General features: G+C 42.7%; 1 protein-coding gene across 1 annotated transcript in view; it reads left to right on the plus strand.

Moving 5' to 3' along the window:
• Positions 1-26,349, plus strand: part of grik2 (glutamate receptor, ionotropic, kainate 2) — a 99,927-nt gene that overhangs the window by 13,630 nt on the left and 59,948 nt on the right. The window contains exons 2-3 of the mRNA XM_061812782.1: positions 21,922-22,089; positions 23,177-23,434. Coding sequence (XP_061668766.1) covers positions 21,922-22,089; positions 23,177-23,434 — 426 coding nt within the window. The remainder of the gene's footprint in view (positions 1-21,921; positions 22,090-23,176; positions 23,435-26,349) is intronic.

Raw genomic sequence — 26,349 nt, forward strand, 5'->3', positions numbered from 1 at the left:
ATTTTTTTTCCCCCCAATCACTACTCTGTAGAAACTGCACTGTCACGGAATTCAGGGGACCGACTAACTTTCTTTTTATTTGACTTTGGGGAGATATTTCCCCTCAACATTTCGGTGAACTCGGAATCGTCCCGACTCCGGCACCTTCTGCTTCGGAGGGTCCACTGTAAGTAAAAGAAATATCGTTAAAAACCAGGGAGAGACTAAATCCGACGTTTATATTTTATCATCCTCCCACATGCTTCTTTATATTGAATCATGGCACATTTGGCTGTCTCCACTTCCACTCAACTGTGAGATGTGAGGAATCGGAAGAAGAAGGAAAAAAAATCAATGTTTGTATTGCTAAAAGGAATTAATGGGGAAAAAAAAACCTGGCAGCCGCGGCGAGTTAACGGCGCCAAGTCCCGGATGGTGCCGCTTGTGTGCATCTATCACAGGTTACCATCTGTGAGAACGCGAACGCGTCGAGGTACGCGCGAGCGTGGGAGATTGGATTAAAAACCGGGTTGCGGGTTTGCCCTGAGCTGCAGCAACTTTGCTTTGTGATCTAGACATCATAGTTGTACAGAACAACCCCAAACGCATTTGGATCAGCTAATTTCTTCTAATTCGATGTGACGTGTATTATTACCATTGGTGCCTTGCGTGTCCTTGAGTGGGGATTTACCTGGCAATAGCGCCACCATCACATCGCAATTTTAGAAACCGTAAATGTTAGGGTTGCAAAAGGTTGGAAAATCTCCAGCACATGGTAGCAATAAATCAATTTGGAAATTTTCCAATGGATCAATGACAACGTGGATGTGAGGCTATTTTGATGGAAAGGGAACAAATTTGATGTTTTTTTTTTTTTTTTTTAGATCATTCAAAATCAGGAAATTGAAAAGCATACTCTTTAACAGATAGCAAGGGTGGAGGAATTCAAATACTTGGGGTCAACAATATAGAGGAATGGAGAGTGCGGTAAGGAAGTGAAGAAACGGGTCCAAGCGGGGTGGAACAGTTGGCGGAAGGTGTCTGGTCTTCTATGTGACAGAAGAGTTTCCACTAGGTTGAAGGGCAAAGTTTATAAAACTGGTGAGGCCGGCCATGAAGTACGAATTAGAGACGGTGGCACTGAAGAAACAACGGGAAACAGAACTGGAGGTGGCAGAAATGAAGATGCTGAGGTTCTCGCTTGGTGTGAACAGGTTGGATAGGATCAGAAATAAGCTCATTAGAGGGACAGCCAAAGTTGGATGCTTTGGAGACAAGGTTCGAGAGAGCAGACTTAGATGGTTTGGACGTGTCCAGAGGCGAGAGAGCGAGTATATATGTAGAAGGGTGCTGAGGATGGAGCTGCCAGCCAAAAGAGTGAGAGGAAGACCAAAGAAAAGGTTGACGGATGTGGTGAGGGAGGACATGAGGACGGTGGGTGTCAGAGAGGAAGATGCACGAGATGGGCTTAGATGGAAAAAGATGACATGCTGTGGCGACCCCTCACGGGACAAGCCGAAAGGAAAAGAAGAAGAAGTCTCTTTCAACAATGTATTGCTGTACATTTAAGATTAATTATTGAAGAACAAATACACAAATGTTAAATTACATATTGCTCACCTGGCAGCACAGTCGACCCGAATGGTTCAAGCTTCTGCCTCGCAATTCTGAGGACAGGGTTTCAAATCCCGGCCCTGCCTCTGTGGAGTTTGCATGTTTCGTCTGTGTGAGTTTTCACTCCAGTTTCCTCCCACATCCCAAAACCAAAAAAGTGTCAATTTGGGACTCTAAGGAGTGATTCTGAGTGCGACTGGTTGTTTATATGTGCCCTGTGATTGGCTAGCAACCAGTTCAGGGTGTCCCCCGCCTCTTGCCTGATGGCAGCTTGGATTGGCTCCGGGCACTACCACACCCCTTGTGAGGATAAGCACCTCAGAAAATGGATGGATGGATATTCCTCAACCCTAACCCTGACTCAACCCATCTAAACATCACAATAAAGTCTCTTTCCAAATGTAAACGTTAGTTAGATCAGTTAACACTACTGAAGAGAAATGCGACAAAATGAACAAAATATAGTGATGGATATCAAATAATACAGCATAATTTTATGAAATAAATAAAAATTGAGGAAGGCCAGTGGTCCAGCGGACCAAAAGCCCACCACTGACAGGTCTCTATGACTGGGATTTACAGGGAGGACAAATGAGACCTGTGGCTCCACATTGGCGCCACTGTGGTAATTACCCTCGTGTGATGACTGCTTGAAAAACGGGAAACAAACATGGCTTGACAATGGTCCATTGTGAACGCCGGCGGTGGCGCTAATTGGCTGACGGACGGAATGTTTGCCGTGCCTTTCCTTTGTAATTAATACTGAAGAATATATAAGAACGACGTTGATTGCCTTCGTTAGAGATGTTGCAACCTACCCCCCCCCCGCCCCTTCCGCCTACCACCACCCCTGACGCCGTATTGCTCAGAGGGCCGCCCCAATAACGTTGACTTCCGAGAAGCCAAGAAAAGATAACAAAGGGCACCATAAAAGAAAGCATTTAAACTGCGGAGGTCAACTGATTGGCTTAAAAGCCCTCGCGTTGGGTTGCTGCGAACCGCCAGCCGCTTTCACCTTCATCTTTACCCAGAAGAATTAAAAAAAAAAAAAAGAATCAAACGCAAACATGACAGCACTCGCGGTTAGAAGAGTGAACCAAGGACGCACGCGCAGCGACTATTCAGAAAGATTCGCTTACGTCGTCGTCTTTCAATCGATACCGCGCCTTTGTCTACCGTTCACGATCCAATGTCAAGCACCTCCACGTCCGCTGATATGATCCGTTCTTTGACGTAGCGTTTTCATTTGAAATGTTAATCAATTCCTTCAATGTTAAGAAAATCTATCTGCTGATTGAAAAGAAAATGGAATGCACGACTCCCGCGATTGATTATTATCCGCAAATTGGAACGTGACACAAGAACGCAACAATTAGTTACGCGGATTACAGCCGCGCTTACGCAAATCCGCCAGGAAAAGTTACAAAAGTGGACAAACACTGCCAAAAGCAATACCGCAGAACATTTAGTGAAATTGTAAGATTTCAAACGTGGGGTCTTTTCCTGGAACCGATTGTGTTTGAAATCTTCACTTTGGTGGCACGGTGGATCAGCTGGTAAAAGCGTTGGCCTCACAGTTCTGAGGTCCCGGGTTCAATCTCGGACACGCCTGTGTGGAGTTTGCATGTTCCCCCCCGTGCCTGCGTGGGTTTCCTCCGGGCACTCCGGTTTCCCCCCACATCCTAAAAACACGCAACATTAATTGGAGACTCGAAATTGCCCCTAGGTGTGATTGTGAGTGCGGTTGGTTGTCTCTATGTGCCCCGTGATTGGCTGGCAACCGGTTTAGGGTGTACCCCGCCTCCTGCCCGTTGACAGCTGGGATAGGCTCCAGCACTCCCCGTGACCCTTGTGAGGATAAGCAGCCAAGAAAATGGATGGATGAATAAAATCTTCACTTTTCCAATTAAGATCTTTCTAGAGATCGATTTTACCTCTACTTAAGACTTGAAGTTGTGCAATAAATACAAAAATAATTCCACAAAATGGGAGAATGAGTAAGACACGGACGAAATAAGTTTCCAGTAAAGTTTGGTGCAAAGAATTCAGAGTAGATCCAAGTTTGTAAGCTATAGTGTTATTTTAGACCATTTTACGTCATTTCTCGGTCAATTGTGCATTTGTTCTAAAATTCATGCATACGCAAAAGGTAGTCGAAGTTGTGTACACGGCTTCAAGACCAAAGTCTGCAATTTGAGTAACAAATGTGTCACTTTCTAAAATGTGTTTCTGTTCAATCATAAGCAAGTGTGACGCCGTCGCCGGCAAATGCTCGACAAACCGAAATCGTTTTGTTCAGTATGCAAATTCTGTCCTCCCATTACCACGCAGGAAGTCTTATGTCAGACACGCTGTTGATTTGATTTTCCCATCTTGTGCAATCTGTTTCAGAATTCTGAGAAAACACGAAGAGGTTAAGCTTCCAAACGGGCTCCATTGACTGCTTGTCTTCTTTTTTTTTTTTTTTTTTTGAACACTACAAGGCTGTACATTTCTCGCTCGGTAGTGTGATAACCACAGTGAGACACACGAGCTCCCAAAAAAAGAAAAAAAAATCTTTAATTTTCCACCAATTTCACTGTTTTCGTTTATCTTCCTTTTCCTTTTGGATTCGTTAGCCTGTGGGTTATTTCCTCCCCCCTATTAAATCAGCGGCTGTGACTCCTTCATTTCTGCCCGCCTCGGCTGCGGCAGATTGCCGCAATTGGCCTTTTGTTGTTGCGAAGAATGAGAAATGGACACACCTTTGCAGCAAAGTGAAGCTTATCGACTTGCACCTGTAGTTGTGTTTGTCGGGTGTTGCGTGCAGCCTGCTCGGTGGCCTGATAACCACAACACGAAGGAATTCACAATTTCCTGCCCTGCGGCAGAGTGTGCGCGTGCGCGTGTGTGTACGTGTTTGTTCAGCTCTAATGGACCGTCCATTCCATCTTTTAATTGAGTGTCTTTAATCTGCCTTCCATGATCCCCTTTGTGTCTACATTACATTTTTCTTTACTTTCTTGTCAATTTTCCTTCATGGCCCTTCCCTACGCTCCCTCAGAGGACCAAAATATATATATTTACATATATGTATATATTATTTTTTTTAATGTAAGGAAGTATGGAAGCATATTGCTGCCACACCCAAAAAAAAAAAAGGTCGCTATCACATTATAACGTGATATGTTTCACGTTATCATGTGGTTAATTACACGTTACAACGTGAATCATTTCATGTTATAACAGAAGTCATTTCACATTAGAACATGAATTGTTTCATGTTATAACATGAAACATCCACATTATAACGTGAAACATATCACGTTATAACGTGGTAGTGACTTTTTTGGGGGGAGGGGGGCAATACGCTTTCATAAGGAAGACGATTTGGACAAGAGTTTAGAGGTGTGATGATAAACTGATGTAAAGTATTGACACTTTCACAAGGCAGAAGGCAATTTGACTAAAACTCAACCATAGTAGAAACTGTAAGGTTGAACAGAAGTCATTCTCTGGTCAAGTTTTGATTTATTCACATTTTGTGGAAACTTTAGTCTGGTCCAGGGTCAAGATACACCCACCGTGAGGGCTTTATCTTTGGTACAAGCAATATTATTTCCTGCCATACGAGTGTAAATAGAATCAGAATCAGCTTGAATTGCCAAGTATGTTAAAATGAATAATAATAACAAATTTCGCCATGATTTGGAACCTAGTCTGACAGCAAGCAAGTCACTAAGATCAAAATATACACTTAGGGCATATAAGAAGACGAGTACAAACAGTTATTGAGCAATGTAAGGGTGCCAGTAGTGCATTAACGCTGATGCAATAGCAAATGTACAAATGATACGGAGTCATCAAGCAATTTGAAGTGACCAGAAGTCCGGTAATTCCGACAATTTGGACAATTGTGAGAATGTTGCAGAACGTCCGCTAGCACTCTAAAGTGCTCACTACTGTGCAACAACAGCTGTGTAAATAAAACAGAGTGACCACGCGACGATAAATAATGTAATAATGTCATGACACAGTTGCGCAGAATTAGAAGAGATCGGGCACTGCAAATACGTTGTGGGAGGACAGAATTAGCATACTGAAAAAAATCCGAGACCATGGTCCTCAGTCGGAAAAGGGTGGCGTGCCCTCTCCGGGTCGGGGATGAGATCTTTCCCCAAGTGGAGGAGTTCAAGTATCTTGGGGTCTCGTTCACGAGTGAGGGAAAAATGGAGCGGGAGATCGACAGAGGGATCTGTGCAGGGTCTGCAGTGATGCGGACTTTGGATCGGTCCTTTGTGGTAAAGAGGGAGCTAAGTCGAAAGGCGGAGCTCTCAATTTACCAGTTGATCTACATTCTTACACCTATGGGCGCAAGTTCACCTATGACCCTAAGGAGGACAAGTGGGAACGGAAATTGAGGGATGGCTTTTGGTTGAATGCCAAATGATATGATATAAAGGGTATATGCGGATTTCATCTCATTTTAGCCATGGGCCACATTATAATCACGGTTTCGCTCGGAGGGCTTTTATGACTGTGAAAGCATATAAATGTTGAATTCCCTCCTCACTTTATTACAAAGACACAACAAATTGCTGGATGACTACTTTTGCAACCAGAAGTCAAGGAGAGTAGTTTGTTCAACTATAGGTCAGGGTACAGTAGAAAATTAAAGAAAATCGACTGATGGATGACAAAAAATGGTTGCAGTATCTCACCTTAATGCGTGTAACATATGACAATTTGACATTTTGTGAAGGATCTTACAAGGAATCACGGATGTTCCTGCACCTGATTTGCTTTCAGGGACCAGATAAAACAATGTCGTGGCCCAGATCTGGCCCCCGGACCTCGAGTTTGATACCTGTGCGTGAGCTTGACAAGCTTGATCTTCAGGCAGGAGGACAAGAGGCAAAAGATATTTACTCTTCTTACTTGTTATTGCTTTTGTGGCGCAAAGTGCTACTATGGCAACAGCCCGCTGTATATCTTGATTGTTTGCAAGCTTGCAGGTTTACTTTCCTCCCATCTGGAGTCAATACTGGATCCGTTTGATGGTGTTCATTCCTCCGTTGTTTCATTTTAAAGTGTTGAAAGGTAGCTTCCCAAAACGTCCTCCGGGTGCAGAGCTGTTTTCTGTTTCGCCATTATATATATTTTTTATTTATTTATTGTTATTTGTCCTTCACCGTCCTTTGTCTGTGTACCTTGTTTTTCTCGGCTTCTGCGCCGGTCCCTGACTTCTTTGTGCCGGCTGCCGTTACCTTTTGTCCCGACGTTTGTTGTCGCCTGCACCGCATTACACCGAGAGCATGTTTCTCATACAGCGGTAACCTTATTCAGCCTCAATATGAACCGCGCAGCACAGTAATAAACAAATTGCTTTGTCAATACCGCGCCGCAAGAGTCAATCTGAACTTTTCCTCTGTACAGCGCGTGCACGGACATTAACATTCATATTTTCATTGCAAAGTTATTTAAGCAATAAGATGAACTATACTATACTATAAAATATACATCGTTTCCTCCCTCCCTTTTGCCAAAACCAGCTGTGAGCATTAAAGAGCTTCCTCCTGAATTAATTTGTGACCTCTTGGCTCTGCTGCTAGATAACATCTGCCTCTCGACAAGAAAGAAAGTATAATTTTACAGCCATTTGGTTCATTTAACAATGCAGAGGAGAGCAGAACATGGATGTTTGATGAGCGGGGGAACAGTGAAAATTAGAATAAAGTAAAAGGAGCATAGAGGATAATAGAGTGTCACTTAATTGCAATGTAAATGGAGTTTTATACGTCTGCTACATAGTTAAACAAGGTTAAAGTGATAGATAATGTGGCTAGATCAATCGGTTGATTGATTGATGGATACCTGTGAATGGAATTTAGGTTAAAAAAAAAATTTCCCAAAGCATTGGTTATTTTGTAAAATTTTAAAACAATGCTACCTAAAGAAATTAGTGGAATAAAAATGAATTAGTTTGAATTTTTTTAAAGAAATACTTTTAAATAAATCATAATTCATTATAATTAATTGATACATTAATTCAAAGCAAATTAAACAGTTGTTAAAAATTATTGTTACTCTAAATACAAATTTAATTAGTGGGAAAAATAATGACAAAAATAATACTACTACTAAAGATAAGTTAACTTATTACTACTTTTTAACTATTAAGATGATTTTATGCAAAAATGTATACTTGTTAATTAATAATAATAATAAATATAATTATTAAAATGATAAAACGGAAAGTCTTTAGTTCATTTACAAAATTATTTTTATTTTGTTGTTTTATCTGCTTAACTGACAACTGAAAAAAAGGAATTGTCTTCAAATTTGAAACCAAATAATTTTACAATTGGTAGATTTATTCATCCATCCATCCATTTTCTTTGCCGCTTATCCTCACGAGGGTCATGGGGAGTGCTGGAGCCTATCCCAGTTGTCAACGGGAAGGGACGGGGTACACCCTGAACTGGTCGGCAGCCAATGGCAAGGCACATAGACACAAACAATCGCACTCACAATCACACCTAGGGTCAATTTAGAGTATCCAATTAATGTTGCATATTTTTGGGATGTGGGAGAAAACCAGAGTGCCTGGAGAAGACCCATGCAGGCACGGCGAGAACATGCAAACTCCTCACAGGCGGGGCCAGGATTGAAACCGGGTCCTCAAAACTGTGAGGCCAACGCTTTACCAGCTGCCCTACCGTGCCGCCTAGATTTATTCATTCACAGTCAATTGAAAAACAAAGATTTTTGAAACCTTTACGTTTCCATAAACATTCAGATTAAAAGTTGGCCGCAAAAAGTTGAGTCTCAAACTTTTCAGCACAATAAAGTCACGGCGCAACACTGCAATCCCCACAGAATGCCGCCATCCAACTTTGGGTTTGTTTTCAAACGCGAAGCTTAGCTGCGAGTCAACCGTGCCATCTGCACGTCGCGTCCCGTCGGAGGTTCTTTCGGGGGAGGCCGGAGCTCGCTCACCTCGTTCCGTGGCGGGCACGGTCATCGCCTGACCGTCGAGATAAAGATGAATAGAAGGGATGGAAAGTGTCGTTCTCAAGGATGGACTCCCCCGCCGCTCGCAGCCCGCGCTGGATAATTAGCATATCGCTCTTGATTAAAAGCAAAAAGCCGCGCTGCGAGGTCGCCATCTGTCACCCGCAGAGGCCATCAGGAAACATACTCCATTCAGATTGGCGTGTGTTCGCGGCATATGTGGCCATTTGATAAGAAACACAGTACAGTAGCCGTGCACGGGGCATTAAAAGCGCCCGTGAACATTATTCTAAGAGTAGTTTCCATTCTTCGACGGATTGCGCGCCCCCAATTACACGACGGCCCGCTTTGGCATCTCTCGGCTGCAAGCGCACGAAGATGTGCACTTGAACTTTACAACCCGGAGGCTTCGGCGGTGGGAATTCTCATTTTTATACATGGAACGTTACACTCCACAATCCCCGTCGCCTCTCCCAGGTACTTCTCTTTCTCGCGCTCTGACTTTTTCCAAATTCCACTCCCCTGCTCCATATTCAATCATCCCACACACTCTCCTTCCCCGCACCCTTTGCCTCATTTCATTGGCGGCGGGGTCTTGCCCTTGATTTAGGATGTATTTTTACTTCTTTTTGATATTCTGTGCTCGGACCTGCATGGAATGAACCGTATTTACTAAAACATTCTGAACATGGTTTCGCAGCTATTTTTTTTTTTTCGATTATTTTCCCTCCTTCCAAAGTACCACTTATGGGCGCTGCAATATGCGGACAATCAAGTCCTTCCCATGTGCAGTTAACAAGATGAATAACTATTGTGCAAAACGGGCACAATGATACTAAATTGCACGTTTGGTGCTGATGTAGACTAAATAAAATATTTAGTTTGTGTAACTCTCGGTAATATTTCTGTGGATTGCGGCTTGCCTTTTGCTGCCCTTTTTCAAAATGACAGTATTTTGAATGTCAGGAACAAGCGTTAAATTTCAATTTTTTGGAGACCGAGTACAAGTCCAGATAATAACTTGTCTTTACAGCCGTTTAAAGGGCTACTGTCATGAAATGAATGATTTTTTAGTATGTTATTAATGAAAAAAATGGCAGCCGGTATGGACCCATCTGTTTTTTCGCCACAAAACACGATTTTGACGTATATTGCTTTTTGTAATTCCTGGCATGGAAATCCTCTCAAGAGATTTCTTTTTGACAAGAAGCACGAAGTGAGGTTAAGGGGGAGTAGAGCACTCAAGCGGTTTTACCTGCTGGAATGTAGCTCTTTGTTCACTTCGTGTTAGCCAAAATGCCGGCTCGTTGCATTGCGGGATTTTGCTTGAACACTTGGGAGGAGGGATTTACCCTTCATAAGTTTCCAAAAGACCCAGTTCGTCGTGAAAAATGGATTGCATGGGTGCAGAGGACGAGAGCTTCGTGTGTTTCAAATGAGACGTAGGTGTGTATAGCGCTACTAAAAAAAAAAAAAAAAAAAAAAAAAAAAAAAACAATAGTTGGGGGGAGGGACGTACTCCTTTCAGAACGTAACAAAAGATCCGCGTCCGTAAGTCAGAGGTGCTAAATGTGTCAATGTGCCCGTCGGCGCCGTTTCCGCCGATCGCGGCTTCAGCCAAGCTTCCGTGTACCATAGTAGTTGGGCGGACGAGCCACCGCCAAATCCGTGCCTTACAAACGAGCTGGGCTTTGGCCGGGCTGGCTCATACATACTGTCTGGCAGTCTGCTGTTAGGTAGAAGTGATCCGCGTATCATCTAAATATGGTCCGAAACAACAGGGTAATATTGCCCCGGTCACTTCACTCGGTTGTGAGATGTTCTCTTCTTTGAAAAGTGCTTCCATGTCCCATATTAGGTGAGCGGACGAGCCGCCGCCGAAACCGTGCCTCGCGGACGAGCACGGCTTCAGCCTGGCTGGCTCATACCTACTGTCTGGGAGTCTCTTGTTAGTTCGAAGTGATCCGCATATCATCTAAATATGGCTCGAAACAATAGGGTAATATTGCCCCGGTCACTTCACTCAGATGTGAGATGTTCTCTTCTTCGAAAAGAGCTTCCGTGTCTGAAGGGGCATGTCACGTAGTAGGGGCCCCAGCGCGTTTTCAATGGTGAATCTGGGATGATGTCACAGGCAGTAGATGCAGCCAATATGGCGACCACTTGGATGTCAAATGACACTTCCGCAACTTTGCGCATGGATGACGCGGTCGCCGCTCATATTTATTTTTTATAGACATTGAAGTGCATAATGTTATATGCATTTTTCATTTCAATATCGGTTTTAGAATGTTTATAGGGATGACACTTGGGCTATAAACATCCAACTGCGTGTTGTTGAATTGTAACCTGTAACACAAGGTATTCCAGTTACGTGGTGTCCCAGTCGGAACACCAGGGGGCGCTATGTAAAAGGAGTACACATGTCACAGGCCTAAAGTGAATGTGGGCAACGTGCCGCTCCAAAAAAAAAAAAAAACTGAGTCACTGCAACTTTGTGCCAATTAAAACACGAACAATTCAAATAGAAACTCCCCAAGCAGCAAAACCAACGCAAACATGAACAGCAGCTGCACCAAAGCGCAAAGCCTCCATTAATGACAGGATCAAATTGGTGAAAAATGACCTTGAAACAAACAAAATATTAAAAAAAAAAAAAACTGAGAGATGAGTGCCAGGCAACCACTGCAAAATACTTCAAGTTTGTCAATTTAAAGCCAACACAGACTGGGCTCATAATAATGAAAGCTGTTGTGGGAATATCACACGATAGCATAGAAAACATGACCGGAATATCAACAAGCAATTATCTAGTGTTTTTTTTTTTTTTTTTACCATAAAGGAAATATGACTCAGTACTGCATGTGGGTGGCTCACAAAACACAGTGCTTGCCGGAAGAGTTTATCATCCATTTTAGAGTCACTTGTGTCCTGAGCATCTCCACATGGCTCGTACCCGGAAGCCATGTGTTGGGCTGGTGAAGTAGTATCTGGTGATCTAGTGTCGGAGAATTTTACGAGTACCGATATTGTACAGAAATACAGTATTGGCTCCTGAGTATTACCTGATATTGCTGTTTTTCTTTATGAGCTGTTCGTTATTTCAAGAGTGTATGTTCATGCGTGGATATGTGAGTACTTTCCGTCGTGTTTTTATTCGCGCCAATCACGATCTGAGTGCGGTGAAGAGGTCGCGAGCGAACGAGAAGCCGTTTGGGAGCCTGGCACGCGGGGGCCGGTAGAAGTGTACTTACAAGTTGGCACAATTAGCGCCAAAAGGGCTCCCTCCTTGACAAATTAGCACACAAAATGTCAGCTGGTAGTTTAGCGCAGCCACTGCGCGGCCTTGCAAATTAGCACGTATTTAGCGGAGTTAGCTGGCACATCATCGAGAGCGGAGAGAAACCCGCGCAAATGAGCACATCTGTTGCCGGCGCTCCCCGTGAATACATGTTATACGATCACTGGTGCCTCTTGTTGGAATCGGGTCAGCTTGGCAGCCCATTTCTAATTGAAGTGTGCACACAGTCCTAATAGAAAATTGATGAGATGGGTCGTTTGGCCCAAAAAAATAAATAAATAAATAAATAAGTCAAGCTTGTTATCGTACCCCTGTGTGAAAAATTAGGCAGTCTTGTGGAAAGTACCCAGAATTTATACTTGTCTAAAAGTATGCACCGTCACAGAAAATAACTTTGGGAGAAGTTATATAGTGGCGGATTTTACTAAAAGAATCTCACTCGGGCTGTGCGCAGTGGCACTTATTCCATAGTTCACGACTTAAAAATGATATCTGCAGAAGAAAAAAAAAAATCACTCCAAAGTAGAGGCAGTCATCATTTTAGGCTTGTTTCCAGATGACATATTTGATTTTGAGCCAGATTTTGGCTAACTCAGCGTGACCCTGCTAACAACAGAGATGGAGGATGTGACCTATATTGAAAGTTTGGATGTAGCAGTGATGTAGCGGTGAGATGTGCCGTAGGTGTGTCAGAAAAATCTAAGGTGGAGGTGGGACTGCATCAGGGATCCCCACTGAGCCCCTTCCTGATTGCGGTAGTAATGGATAGGCCAACAGATGAGGTTAGACTGGGATCCCCTTGGACTATGATGTTCGCGGATGATATTGAAAGCAGGGAACAGGTGGACGTACAATTAGAAAGATGGAGGCACGCACTGGAAAGGAGAGGAAGGAAGATTAGCCAAAGTAAAACAGAATATATGTGCGTGAATGTGAGGGGCCGAGGAGGAAGAGTAAAGATCCAGGGAGAAGGGCGACTTCAAATACTTGGGGTCAACAATACAAAGCAATGGAGAATGTGGTAAGGAAGTGAAGAAATGGGTCCAAGCGGGGTGAAACAATTGGCAGAAGAGATCTGGTGTTCTATGTGACAGAAGAGACTCCGCTAGGATGAAGGGCAAAAGTTTATAAAACAGCGGTGAGGCCGGCCATCATGTACGGATTAGAGACGGTAGCACTGAAGAAACAACAGGAAGCAGAACTGAAGACGGTAGAAATGAAGATGCTGAGGTTCTCGCTCGGAGTGAACACGTTGGATAGGATTAGAAATGAGCTCATTAGAGGGGAGGAGACAAGGTTAAAGAGAGCAAACTTAGATGGTTTGGACATGTCCAGAGGAGAGAGAGTGAGTATATTGATAGAAGGGTGCTGAGGATGGAGCTGCCGGGCAAAAGAGTGAGAGAGAGACCAAAGAAAAGGTTGATGGATGTGGTGAGGGAGGACATGAAGACTGCGGGTGCTAGAGAGGAAGATGGACGAGATAGGCTTAGATGGAAAAAGATGACATGCTGTGGCGACCCCTAACGGGACGAGCCGAAAGGAGAAGAAGAAGAAGATTGAAAGTTTGGATGTTTATTCTCAACAATGTGTGATAATAATGACGGTAGATACATTTTGGTAGGCTTGTTTTGTTCAAATCGATCGCGGCAATGCTTCATTAAAGAAAGATGGCAGCTGCATGAGGTAGTTTCCTCCTGTCCACGGGTTTTGCCAGCGAGTCGTTGTACTGATTTCATTGCCTACCTTTGAAAAAGAGTTTAGCGAGATGATGACACCCAGGCATTTGCTTTTTTTTGAAGTTCAAGGCAAGGTTTTCTCCAATTGTTTCCCGATGGCTCCAAAAACGAACCATTTCCTTTTTCATGCGTACATTGGGCGAAGTATTAACTACTTTCCGACATTCCAAGACTGAATTTAAGTTCCATCCTCCGCCACAGGTGTGGGCTTTCAACTCTCCCCTTTTTTCCCCCAGACCGGCTTGTTTTGTGGCTGACAGCTCGGTTTAGGCTCAATCCTGCCTCTGCGTGATTGTGTGTGCTCGCATGCGTCACTTCAAGTGTGTGAGTCAGCTGGAGGCTTAGCGGCCTCGGGTGTCAGGGGACAGTTGAGCTCGGTGTCAAAATGCTCGGGACTGACAGGAGGGATTGTGTTCTCGCTCCGACCATTCTGCTCACTTCTCATAAAGCCGGACTGAGCCACGAAGGGAATATTTTAGCAGTCGTTAGTGAGGCCGATAACCGGAGTGCAATTCGTCGGCGGTGCAAACTCAAGTCGTAGTTTTGCGTGGCGCTCGCCTCCGTTTTGTATGTTTATAATTAGAGCGGGAAATTGATTTTCTTGAACACCTGACGATGACAAATGAGACGGTTTAGAGTATACAATGGTACCTTGAGGAGTTTCATTTGTTCTTTTAACAAGCTCGTAACGGGCACATAACGCGGAAAAAGTTGTAAATTGAGCCACTTGTGCGTCGGTGCGCCGTCGCGCTCGCTTACTTAAATTCCTTTGCGCAAGGGAGAAGAGAGGCAGAATCTCTGTTGGATTTTTTTTTTTTTTACATTTATTAAACACCAGTAGAGAAGTAGACGCAATTTGCTCAGCCAGGCAGAAGCTGCTGTGAGCCACAGCTCACGCCCAGACACTCACACACATTTCACATTTGCAATTATCATGTGTTATCATGTGTTAAATGCAAACATTTCTGCATTCAAATGTTTTTATAAATTGTATGGAAGGGGTAAAACCAAGTCTATAGTTTGTAGCTCTATTTTTCTAGCTTTTTCTATCATTCACTGTCAGCTATCGGCCGGGTCTGCAACACGTCCCCGGAGATAAAAGCGCTTTCACTTTATTCTGCGGAATAAAGCCTCCCATTGGAGCTATTAGGGGAGATGTGCAGTAGGCCACCGCTGACATCATGCCGTTCTCCTGGAGACATCAAATGCGTCGACACTAATTCAACAGTATTGCGCTCCATTTTGCTTCTTTTGCTTCAAAACATCGTTAATCAATTCCCTTCGCGTACGAGACGGAATATCGCACCAATCACCAATCCTTTATTATTCCTGGAAAATTTAATTTAAAGACTCCTCTACCAGGCCGACAGCTGCGCTAGCCTAAAAACTAAAATCAAAACAAATAATAAAATGTTAACTATGCTTGATGTTTTTATGGCCAAAAAATGGAAAATAGTCACTGTTCACGTCGATATTTCCTTTAATTGTATTTCATTACCTTTTTTGTGAAATTTTGTTTTGTGTTATTAAATAATCTATGGAGTTCATCCAGCATTAACTTTTTACTTACAACGTTTGGCTGCCTGCAACAAATGGCAATAAATATGTTGATTATTTTTTTGAGGAATTAATGAATTGGAGAAAAAAAACTTTATTGATTTATTTCCTTTTTTTTTTAAAAAAAAGGACATTGCTTACAGCTGACATAAATTGATTATGATTCAAGTACTGATTTGTTTCATAACATGTTAGAAAATGTTTTTTGGGGAAAATAAAAGACGTGTGAGTATTTTCTATTTGCATTATTCAATATTAGGGAAAACTAGAATCCAAAGAAATCAGCAATTTTGAACAGAGACACCGTTTCTACTTGATGCTGTTGCTGTCGAAAGCGCACATCCTTAAAAACGACTAACTTGCTTGCATGAAATTATGAGCCTGGCCCGGGTCCAAAACCGGCTGATGTAGGCAGTGTCCCGGTCACACTTGTAGGAGGTCTTCCAGGAGATGAAACGGGCCCTCGCAGCGTAGCGTGTGAAGGTCAGTCCGTCGCGAGGGGAGCGTCAGATTAATGAGCGGCAGCGGCACCGTTCTTTGGCTTTTATGCATCGCGTCGCATTTCCAGGCAAACATGCGGGGGGTGGGTTGGGGGCATTCCCACCGGGAATTTCGGGAGGTATTTGCGGCGGGAGGGGGCTTCCATCACTTACGGCGGGACGTGCAGAGACCTCAGCTGGACCGAAATTGGTGGCGGTGGAGGGGCTATTACGTCCTCGCTGAGAGGCTGCATGTGCTTACCTGGGCCATTTAGCCTAACGATGCTTTTTGCTCGCCGGTTGCCATGGCAGCGTGGCCCCGCCGCCATCCTGCAGCTGCACCGCCGGTCATTAGTCACAGAGGCAGGCGGAGACGGGCCATCCGCGCTATCTTAACGTCCTTCCTCTACCAATCAACCGCTCGCGTTGGCCAACTGCCGCTGCCTCTCAACCGTGGCGTAGATGGCGCGAGTCGCCATGGCAACATATCTGACTCAATCTCCATCAGCATCCTTGAGTAAAGAAAAAGCTAATTGTACTTTCATGCGGCGTGTACCGGGTAACCTTCCCCTCGCTGTCCTCGCCTCGAGTCACACAAATAGACTTCCAGTTCAAAAGTAATGAATGTGACTACAATATTACTATTATCTGTCAACTGCCCACCCCCACTCACACACCCCCCCAAAAAGATAATAAGCCAATTTTCTCTGCAACACATCAAGGCACTCCGTTTTCTGCGCGCATATAAAAGGGTGTAAAACACATATGAAAACACACTCCCACGCAGCACTTTCCTTTCCGCTCGCCTCTCACTCCTTCGCGCTCGCACGCACATGCGCATCACGCGCACTTGAGAGCAGGAGCGCTGCTCGTGCACACAAACAGCGAGACACTCAAATGGGTTGGCCCTGTTTTCTCGTAAAGGTGATTATCTCGCTCTGTAACTCACGTCGAGCTTTCATTTGCACCATAATTCACACCCGTCGAAATCGTGGTGGCGCTTTCATTTACACGCAGACGCACGCGCACACACCGCTCGTGTATGTAATTCACACACTTGCAGTCATTTGGACCATAATAATGTGTTCTGTGGAACACGGGCTATTTTCCATCCATTATGAAAGTGCACTTGCAAAAAAAAAAAAAACAGAAAACAAAAAAACACCTCCACTGCATAAATTAAGCAAATTAAAACAATTGTGCATCTGTCTAAAAGATGGCATCCAACATGCAGGAGTCCTTTTAGAATTGAATTAGCAAGTTATTATCTTATCATTTCGCCAAGTAATTTAATTTTCGACACTCAGGACACGGCTAAATGAATTTTCCCCACGCCGGTGTAATCTTAAACGATTTTGCATTAGGCTGTTACACACCCAGAAGCGTCTTTTTCCGAAAGAGTTGCGATTTAATCTTCTAAACAAAAAGTGTTATTTTGAATTAAAATCCTAATAGTGTTGTTGTGGAGTCATTTAGTTTTTTATGCGTTAGTGTGACTTTGTAGCTGCCGGGTCTTCCTTTCCTTTCTTTATATGCCCTACTCAGACTTGAGGAGGGGAAAAGATTGTTTTGCCCCACAAATTCTGCCTAGCAACATGTACCAGGTATATAAAACTGAGAAATTATTTTTAAAGTGTAAAAATTTTCCATTAAAGATGATTCTGATTCTGAAAAAAACACACAAAAAAAGAGCATGCAAGGGAGATCATTTGAAGCAATTGAGGATCAATATTTATTACCATAATGAAACAAATGAATCGAATCACTAATGCTGATCATGAAATGTTCAAATTGCTAGAGATCTGTTGTTGCTGGCAAGAACACGTTTTACTCTGACCAGCCAATCAGTGGATGGAAAAATCCTGACTTTATTGTGGGCCAGCGAACTGGCCCAGTGAGAGGATTTAAAGTCTGATTGATGAGAAAAACATTCCCATTTTTAATATGGTTATCTTCAACCAGCACCATTCTGATGGCCCTAGGCACATTTTATTGACACAGCAATGCATACGAACTCAAATCTAATTGGACAACAATATATATAGACCATAAATGAAGGTCTACTCGAGGCAGTGCAACTAAAAGAAACACAGTAGACTGTTGGGAAAAGATTATTTCATGAAATTTTTTTTTAGAATATTGGGTGGAAATTTTGGAGTGTTTCGGCCAGCAGAGTTGGCCTTGCTGGCCCTGACCTCTCACCACATACACAGAGATAGAGAGAGAGAGAGAGAGAGAGAGAGAGAGAGAGAGAGAGAGAGAAAGAGATTTTGTCCTCTGTCTTGAACGTTTTATGGACAAATGGACCAAAGACAAATATTTTCAAAATTATTTCAGGAAAGTGTCCAACTTTCAATATGCCATTAATCAGGACAATAAATTTAATTTTCTCAAATTTATATACGGTAGATATGGTGTTTTCTTTTAATGATGAGATTTTTTTTCTCAATAATATTGGCAGTGTTTTGGTGACGGTGTTAATGTGAGCGTGAACGCCCGTCTCTAATTTGTGCACTGCAATGGGCGAGCGAGCCGTCCTGGCGTTACGTATTCTGCTTTTGGCTGAAATGCAGACGGAATAGGCTCCAACTCCACACAACCTTGAACTACTATACTGTCGAAATGGATTTATAAAAGAAGAAGAAGAAGAAGGTTCTAAAATGATCCAACTTAACCCATATAAAAAGATTAACAGTTAATTTTCCAGCCATTTTCAATCCGACTTTCATGTCCAGGCCGCACAGGATGTCGAAAGACGGTCGTGTCACCTACAATGCTCGTTTGAATTCTGCTGGAATACGCCAAGAGAGCCTCGTTTACTCCCAAGAGGCCGTGAGGCAAGAGCGTAATCATTGTCTATTAGCTGGGACTTACGTGATTCCAATCATCTTGTGGTGCAAGTTTCAGGCCTTTCTTTTCTTTTTTTTTTTTTTTAAATCATTAAATGAATGAGATGAGATAGATTACACAGAGAAAAAAAAATCAGCTCAATCAATAACAACATAACAAAAAAAAAGCCTTTACTTGAGTGATGGGATGAGTTCTAATTCATATGCTGTCACATTTCATCTTTTTCGGCTTACTTTAATGCTGTTCAGATCCCGAGTTGGCCTTAAATGAGGGGAAAATGTACAAGAAATATGAAGAAATATCTTAATATACACTCAAGACAAACCAAATTAGTTACATTAGGTGCAGTCTCATGAGGAAATTGAGCCTTTGTAGGGATAATCACCCTCAAATGGATTATTCCCATTATCAGTATTTATCTAACAATATGATGTATGCGCAGTATTCTTTGGAAGGACAAGTGGCATACAACTATATACGTGTGTGTGTGTCTAAATTGAGTTTATTTTTTTTTTTTTAGATTTTAGAAACATGACGTTTATAGTTCAATTTCAAAAAGTGAAACCATTGTACAGATTCATTACAACACCTGGAAAAATACCAGAAGGTTCATTCCTAGCTAACTTCTATGTTTTAAAAAAATTGCAATACGGTGTTAAAATTTGTTCTGGTGATAAATTTAAGGTTCTTGGGAACTGTGAGTCTATCATCAGTTATATACGCAGTAAAAACTTGAACTGAATGTACGCTCTTTTCCTATTGTTATTGTAATAATAATAATTATTATTAGTTACATTGAACTATTGAATTTTTTAAAGTTGATGACAATATTCAAATTGGTTGAGCTGCACGTGTAAACAGTATTAACAAGATTTGTAATTGTTTAATATTGTTGCCAAGCTAGTTGGTGAAACCCGAATTTTTCTATTTATTTTTAATTTTCTTTCATTTTTATTTATTGTTAGTATAACACATTTCAGCCATCTATGCCCATGCAATTTTTGTTATCGTGATTCTGTTTTCTTTTTATCAATTTCTAATAATATTTCCTGCAGTCATTGAACCCCTCCTTTAAATGTTGATTTATTTATTAATACTTGGTGCTTCTTTTTTTTTTTTTTTTCTCTGAGGAAAATCGATGCAAGTATTTCTTTCCTTTATTTAACAACGCGAACGGCGCTGAGGGGACTGTTTGCCACTTTAATGGCTTTGTTTCGAGCAACCCAAAATAATAAACACATCCAGAGGGAGCTGTTTTAAAATTAACTGCACCTCGGTGGTGATAATTTAGTCTAAAACAGTGTGCGCCGGTTGCTGTTTATTATCGCCGTGCTCTTAACTTTGTCGATCGATGAGTAACGGCGCAGCGTGGCCCGCTCATTAACATCGTCTCCGATTAGTAGCCAAGGACGGGAAATCAGCACGTAGTGACATTTGAGAAAGATGTTCATATTGAAATCACGCGCTAAGTTTATTGCTCGTGTCCCCCCACCGCCGCCACCGCCAACCCTTCTGGTTTGATGATTGATTGAAATCAATAGGGGCGAAATGGAAAAGTGAGCCCTTCCTGTCAAGGCTGAGCGAGGCGGCTGAGGAAGGTCGCCCACCGCTGAACTCAACCTTTCATGCGCACGTCATTAATTATTCTGAAGTCTGCTGGTAACCAAATGTGCTTATGTTGCCTGTCAGTGTTCCACTCAGCACCTTCACGCACCATTTGCGGTATCCATCACGGTTTGTTCACGTAGGGGGGGAGTCACGGAAATTGAATTCATCTGCTCCGGGGTCAAACCGTCTTTGTCGAGAAAAAAAAAAAACCTTTATGAGTTGTTCCGGCAATATTTTCAGTAAAATGCTAACATTCCTATGCGATGACTTCGAAGACGGACGTTTTAAGTCCTCTTGCATAACAGCCGTCATTGAACTGACACTGCGGTGGACGGTGTAAAAGCTGCAGTTTATTGAGGTGGTTTTTACGGGGTTTGACCGTGTACTCACTTTATTTAACGTCCTCGCATGTGGGAGAGGAGATCAACGCTCGCTGATGCACTTTGCAGTTGTTTATTTTGCACCGGGAGAGCAAATAAAACAAACGAGTCAGGGCACCACCCCACTAACCTCGATCGATAGCCGCTACAAAAACATCACCTAAGATGAGCTTACATTTTAAAAATATGAATGTCATTCTATATCACTTATTTTGCCACATACCATATTTATATTTTCCGCACTATAAGGCGCACCTTCAATGACTAGCCCATTTTAAAACTTTTTCTTATATAAGGAGAACCACATTATTAGGCGCATAGAATAGACGCTGCAGTAGAGGCTGGGGTTACGTTATGCACCCATTAGATGGAGCTGCGCTAAAGGCTCAATATTGATCCATGTATAAGGTGCACCTGAGTATAAGGCGCACTGTCAGATTTTGAGAAAATTAAAGGCTCTTAAGTGCGCCTTATAGTACAAAAAATACGGTATTTTGATTCTGTATATACATATATATTTCTAGTAACTCTGACATGTCTCCTTGTCTGACTGCATGTGTGTGAACTGGTTCTCTGTGTAGTCTACAAAACAGAAATATACATTCGTTTACATTTCCCCTTGAGCGACTATAATGTGTATAATAGTTAAAAACAAATCAAAATTTCCCTCCCCTGACCAAAAAAGGATTATTTAATTTTGCCGTCGCTTGTACTCTTCTGAAATGACATCAGACACAAAAATATAAAACTCAAAGGAAAGGATTCTTCATGACATTTGGTATGTAGAGTATATTCAGTCTCATAATGGATGGAATGTAAAACGAATATCCATCTGGACTGAATCCAGATTGCGTTGCTATCAGCAATGTGCGCAATGTGTAAGTGTCACGAACCAACGCGCGGGCCCAAATGCGGGACTCCAAGACGAGGACATGATGTTCCGTGGGTTTTTATTGTAAACGAAAGTTCTGCACGACAACACAGTCCACGAAGGCGGGATCCAAAACACAAGAAACAATGTCCGATCACTATGAGTCAACGAAAGAGCATTACCAAAAGCGTGACTGGACTATAATGGCGCAGTGGAGAGTAACCCTGGATGCGGGAAAGCATACTCAACGAGCTGGCGAATGCCAGTGACAAAACTCCAACTTAAATCCATTGTCTAATCACAGTGCCTCATGTGACACAGCTGTCACCGCTCAAGACAGTATGGAGGGCCCATATTTTTAAATGTAATCTGGATCGGATCCAGGTAACACATTGGCAGCAATGTAGATCTAAATATTCAGAAATTGCTGATCTGGATTAACACTGAATTTGCCCTCGTTTGATTTAACAACATCCTAGATCACAGCGAAAGGATTTTTTTGATTTCAGCAGCGCTTCAGTTTGTTTAGATCCTTGTTTTTTCCTTTCTTCAGGGGGAATATTTGAATCTATCGAGAGCGGCCCCTCGGGAGCGGAGGAACTCGCCTTCAAATTTGCCTTGAACACCATCAACAGGAACCGCACGTTGCTCCCCAACACCACGCTGACCTATGACATCCAGAGAATAAACATCTTCGACAGCTTCGAGGCATCCCGCAAAGGTAAGTCGGCAGGTGGACTCTGTGGTCAAAGTGTGGACAACTTTTGAGGGAAAGGACAATAAGTCACGGAGTTAACACGATCTTCCTTTGCTTGAGGGTCTTTCTGCGGGTACTCCGGCTTCCCTCCGCATTCCAATAAAGTTCAAGTCCGGCTAATTGGACACTCTTAATTCGTTGTAAATGTTAGCATGTATTTGTTTATTCTGATTGTGCCTTGCTTTTAAGCCTACACACACGTACATGAATGAACAACGAATATATACCTGCATATAGCCCGAGTGGCCGCAACAACGAGGCGCTCTAAATAAAGCAGGCCACACCAGCATGAAGCCACTGTGCACACACTGGCTGTCATGTGTGACTCATTTTTTTTTCCTCCATTGCTCTTCTGTCTACTCCCAGTAACATGCACGCACCTGTGGCAGACAACGAGGCACTCTAAATTTGTGTCCCGAGCCCTTGATCCTGTGAAGTTACAAAAAAAGAAAAGAAAGAAAATCCAGCCTCCTTGTTCGACCGTCGTTCTCGGCGTTACATGCCCACACTCACGACTGACAACGAGGCACTCTGAAGCAGCCATCCCCGCGGACTATCTGAACCCAAGAGACAAGAAACCAGCAGGCATACCTTACCTAGTTTCCAGCCTGTTGCAATTGCACTGGAAAAGGCGCAAAGGTTCTTACTGTACCTAAGTGGTTTTCACTCAGTTGGGGTGAAAAAAGTTAATTTTCAAATAGGGGGGTGCGCCCCAAAAAGTTTGAAAACCACTGCTGTAACTGGACTGTGTTTTAGCCTGTGCCCCCCCCAAAAAACTTCAAGAAACAAAAATGGTGAAAAACAGACAACACTATATATCCACAACTGAGTATTACATAGTTGTCGCTCTTTGCACGCATTTAGCAATTATCTTATCGAATAATATCTTTAGAATTCCCTTTGTACTACTACTTTGAATAACTAGCTAATTTTATTTTTCAAAGGCAGAATGTTTGCTGGTTCAATCTCATTAGAATGTGCTTGCGTACCAAATGAAGTGAATATTTCACATTTATGCGTCATGTCTTCTTCTTCTGTCGTCCTCGCCCAGCATGTGACCAGCTGTCCCTCGGAGTGGCCGCCATATTTGGACCGTCGCACAGCTCGTCGGCCAACGCGGTCCAGTCCATCTGCAATGCTCTGGGGGTGCCTCACGTCCAGACGAAGTGGAAGCATCAGGTGTCGGACAACAAGGACTCGTACTACGTCAGCCTGTACCCGGACTTCTCGTCCCTCAGCCGAGCCATTCTGGACCTGGTGCACTTCTTCAAGTGGCGGACCGTCACCGTGGTCTACGACGACAGCACAGGTACAGGTAACAGCTGCCGCTCCACTTCCTTCTCTAAGCCCAAAAGCGGTTCTCCAAAAAGTCACAGGAGGCTGTTGTTTATGGCCGTTAAAAGTGCGAATCTTTGTGCCTTCGGGAGCAAGAGGAGCCAGATGGAAACTACAAAAAAAAAAATAGACACTCAGAGTTGGGCGAATGCTTTGCAACCTGTCAAGCTAATTCAAAAATCAATAGCTTACTGTTCTACCTTGGTCCTCCAGGTGCAGCTCGTGTCAGACTCGCCGCAAAGACTGCAGCGGCGCAAAGCAATGGAAGAGAGAGTTAAAAAAAAAAAAAAAAAAAAAAAAAAACCCAAAAAGAACAGAGAGAGGACCACATTACCCAGAATGACCTGCTGTCTCTTCAGATTACTGCAATGCCGCACTGTGCTATGTGCGCCCTGACAGCCGCCATTAATAACACACAGACACTTGATCTCCGAGGGGGGGCGATGAGCCATTTTGTCTCTCCGTACGCTCTGTGAAGGGCCTCATAATGTGCCTTTTAAGAGACCAGTTGTATTTTAGCGGCTTGATATCTTTATGAGCGAAAAGGTAATTGCCCCAGCGTAGGTAACGACATTCAAATAGTACACAATTTACGAGCTTTTGGGGGAGATGGCAGCTTAATGCAAGGAAAATAGAGCAAGTTATGAGGAGGTGTGAAATACTGACGAATGACACAATGGCGATATTAACGCTTCAACTGGTCGATAGCATCAATTTTTTTTGGGGGGGTCCTGTTATTCCCCCTTATTTTGCAACGTTAGCTCACCCGCTCAATCAAATGTTGTTCAATACAAGAACCCTACCCCCCCACAAAATATTATGCTCATTCCTAATTCCCCTCTCATGTATAAACAGAAATGGAATATTAGAAGCACTATCTGAATTTTTCTATTACAGTGTACTTGTACATATGTATATTATATTATACAATAATATATAAAATATATTATATATATTATATAATATATATTATAATATATGATTATATACGTTATATATAAAATGTAAATATATTACATATAAATTATATATTGTAAATATATATAATATATAATATTATACATTATATATTATACATATATTACATATTATACAGTGTGTATATATATATATATATATATACATATAAATATAAAATAAAATGTGCATACATGTATTACAGTGTATATAGAAAATGTGAAAAAAAAGAACACATATCAAAAAGCGATCCTGCGATCCTGCCCCAACATTGTATGATTTCCTCTTTTGGCAAATACAACTCCCTACACCGTTTAGTACTTTTTTTTTTTTTTCATGTAAAAAGATTTAAACCCGGACAGTGCGACGGACACGTGGCTGCCATTCCGCGCCCGCGGCTCCTCCGACCGCCGCATAACAAGCACCCGCATTCGTTCAATTGACCTCTCTAACAATGTCAATCAACAGCGATAAATATTTCCTCATTATAGCTACTAGTTAGTCATTTAATTAGTTGCGACCTCTGGGATAGTGAATGAATATTGGCATCTGAGTAAAGATTTTTCTTTTAATCACATGAGTCAGATGGAGAGGTTGAAGATTCTTCAGGCTCGTGGTCTGGGCTCAAATGTGGGCTTGTGTAGAGACCTCTACCTTGGTGAGAGGCAGTTTTACCCACACACACACACAAATAAACACAAATATGATTCCAAAATTGACCTGGTGCTGTGTTAGAGCCTATTTTCTTCTATTTTTAGACCTTTTCCGTCACTTCCTAATATTGAACCAGTACTGCTAACATACCAAATGAATGGAGGCTCACAATAGCAGTTGTTTTAATTTGTTTGGGCGTTTGCGTTTTGATGGAAGACCAGAATTTTGCTTTAGCCACCATTAAAAAGGGAACATGCAGCTAATTTATAAATGGGCAAGGAAATATGAAGATGGTATCCCGTGGTTTTCATTCAGTTTTGCCATCCATACCCTTTTTAAGGCTGCATATTTGTCACAACGCTGATTGTTGGCTTACACTAGATAACTGATGGTGGTTGTACGTCCCCTCGCAGCATGCTAGCCTTTTGCACGTTAACCTCAGATGATATCCCCTCCCGATGGCCACATTCATCTGGAGAGTCCCCTTGACCTCCCCCTCGCGTCCTGCCTGGAAGCTCAGCATGTTGTCCAGCAAATCGTTCCAGTGTGATGCTGAAAGGTGACATCTCAACCACCCCCAACCCACCTCGCCCCTCCCCCATTCCTTCTCTGAGGCTCTCTCAAAATGGGGATTTAGGCAGGGGAATGCCTGCATAGAACACACCTGACGTCCCGAAAAGCGTGACAGCTGTGTTGCCTCGCATCCTCCCCACCAGCCTTTGCCGCCACCACCGCCTCCACCTGGCCCCGGGCTCACAAATCACACAGCTTCATGCTCCAGGGCCCTTAGCTACTGATTTGGAGCCTATCTGACGGCTGGCGGGAAAGACTATCGGAGGGGATAAAATATTCACACACAGCCGTTAGAAGATCCAGGGGGAATGTCTGAAGGCATTAGCTAGAACCCACAAATATCTACACTGACAGTGTTTCGCAAACGTTCAGCTCCCTTGACAGACCTTTTTTTATGATTATTTTTATTTAGAGCTTAACACCTCGTAGAGTGGCAGTATGAACAATACAGCGAACCTTTGTTTGTATCCATCCTCAATGATCCGGGTCATGGCCAACCTCAAATGTTGAATGCAAAAGAACTGGTCTGCTTCTCGGGTGATGAGACTTCATTCGTAAATTTCCAATTTGTCTCTGGTAGGAAGTGGAACCTCCAAAGTTGCAGATTGCCTCCAAAGTTGTTCAAATTTGATTCCTCCCATTGAAAGTATGGTATAGTAAAATTGTAATTGTCTCAGGATAGAATATGACAGAGTACCAAGAGAG

This window comes from Syngnathoides biaculeatus, chromosome 23 (genome assembly GCF_019802595.1).
Source record: "Syngnathoides biaculeatus isolate LvHL_M chromosome 23, ASM1980259v1, whole genome shotgun sequence".
NCBI lineage: Eukaryota > Metazoa > Chordata > Actinopteri > Syngnathiformes > Syngnathidae > Syngnathoides > Syngnathoides biaculeatus.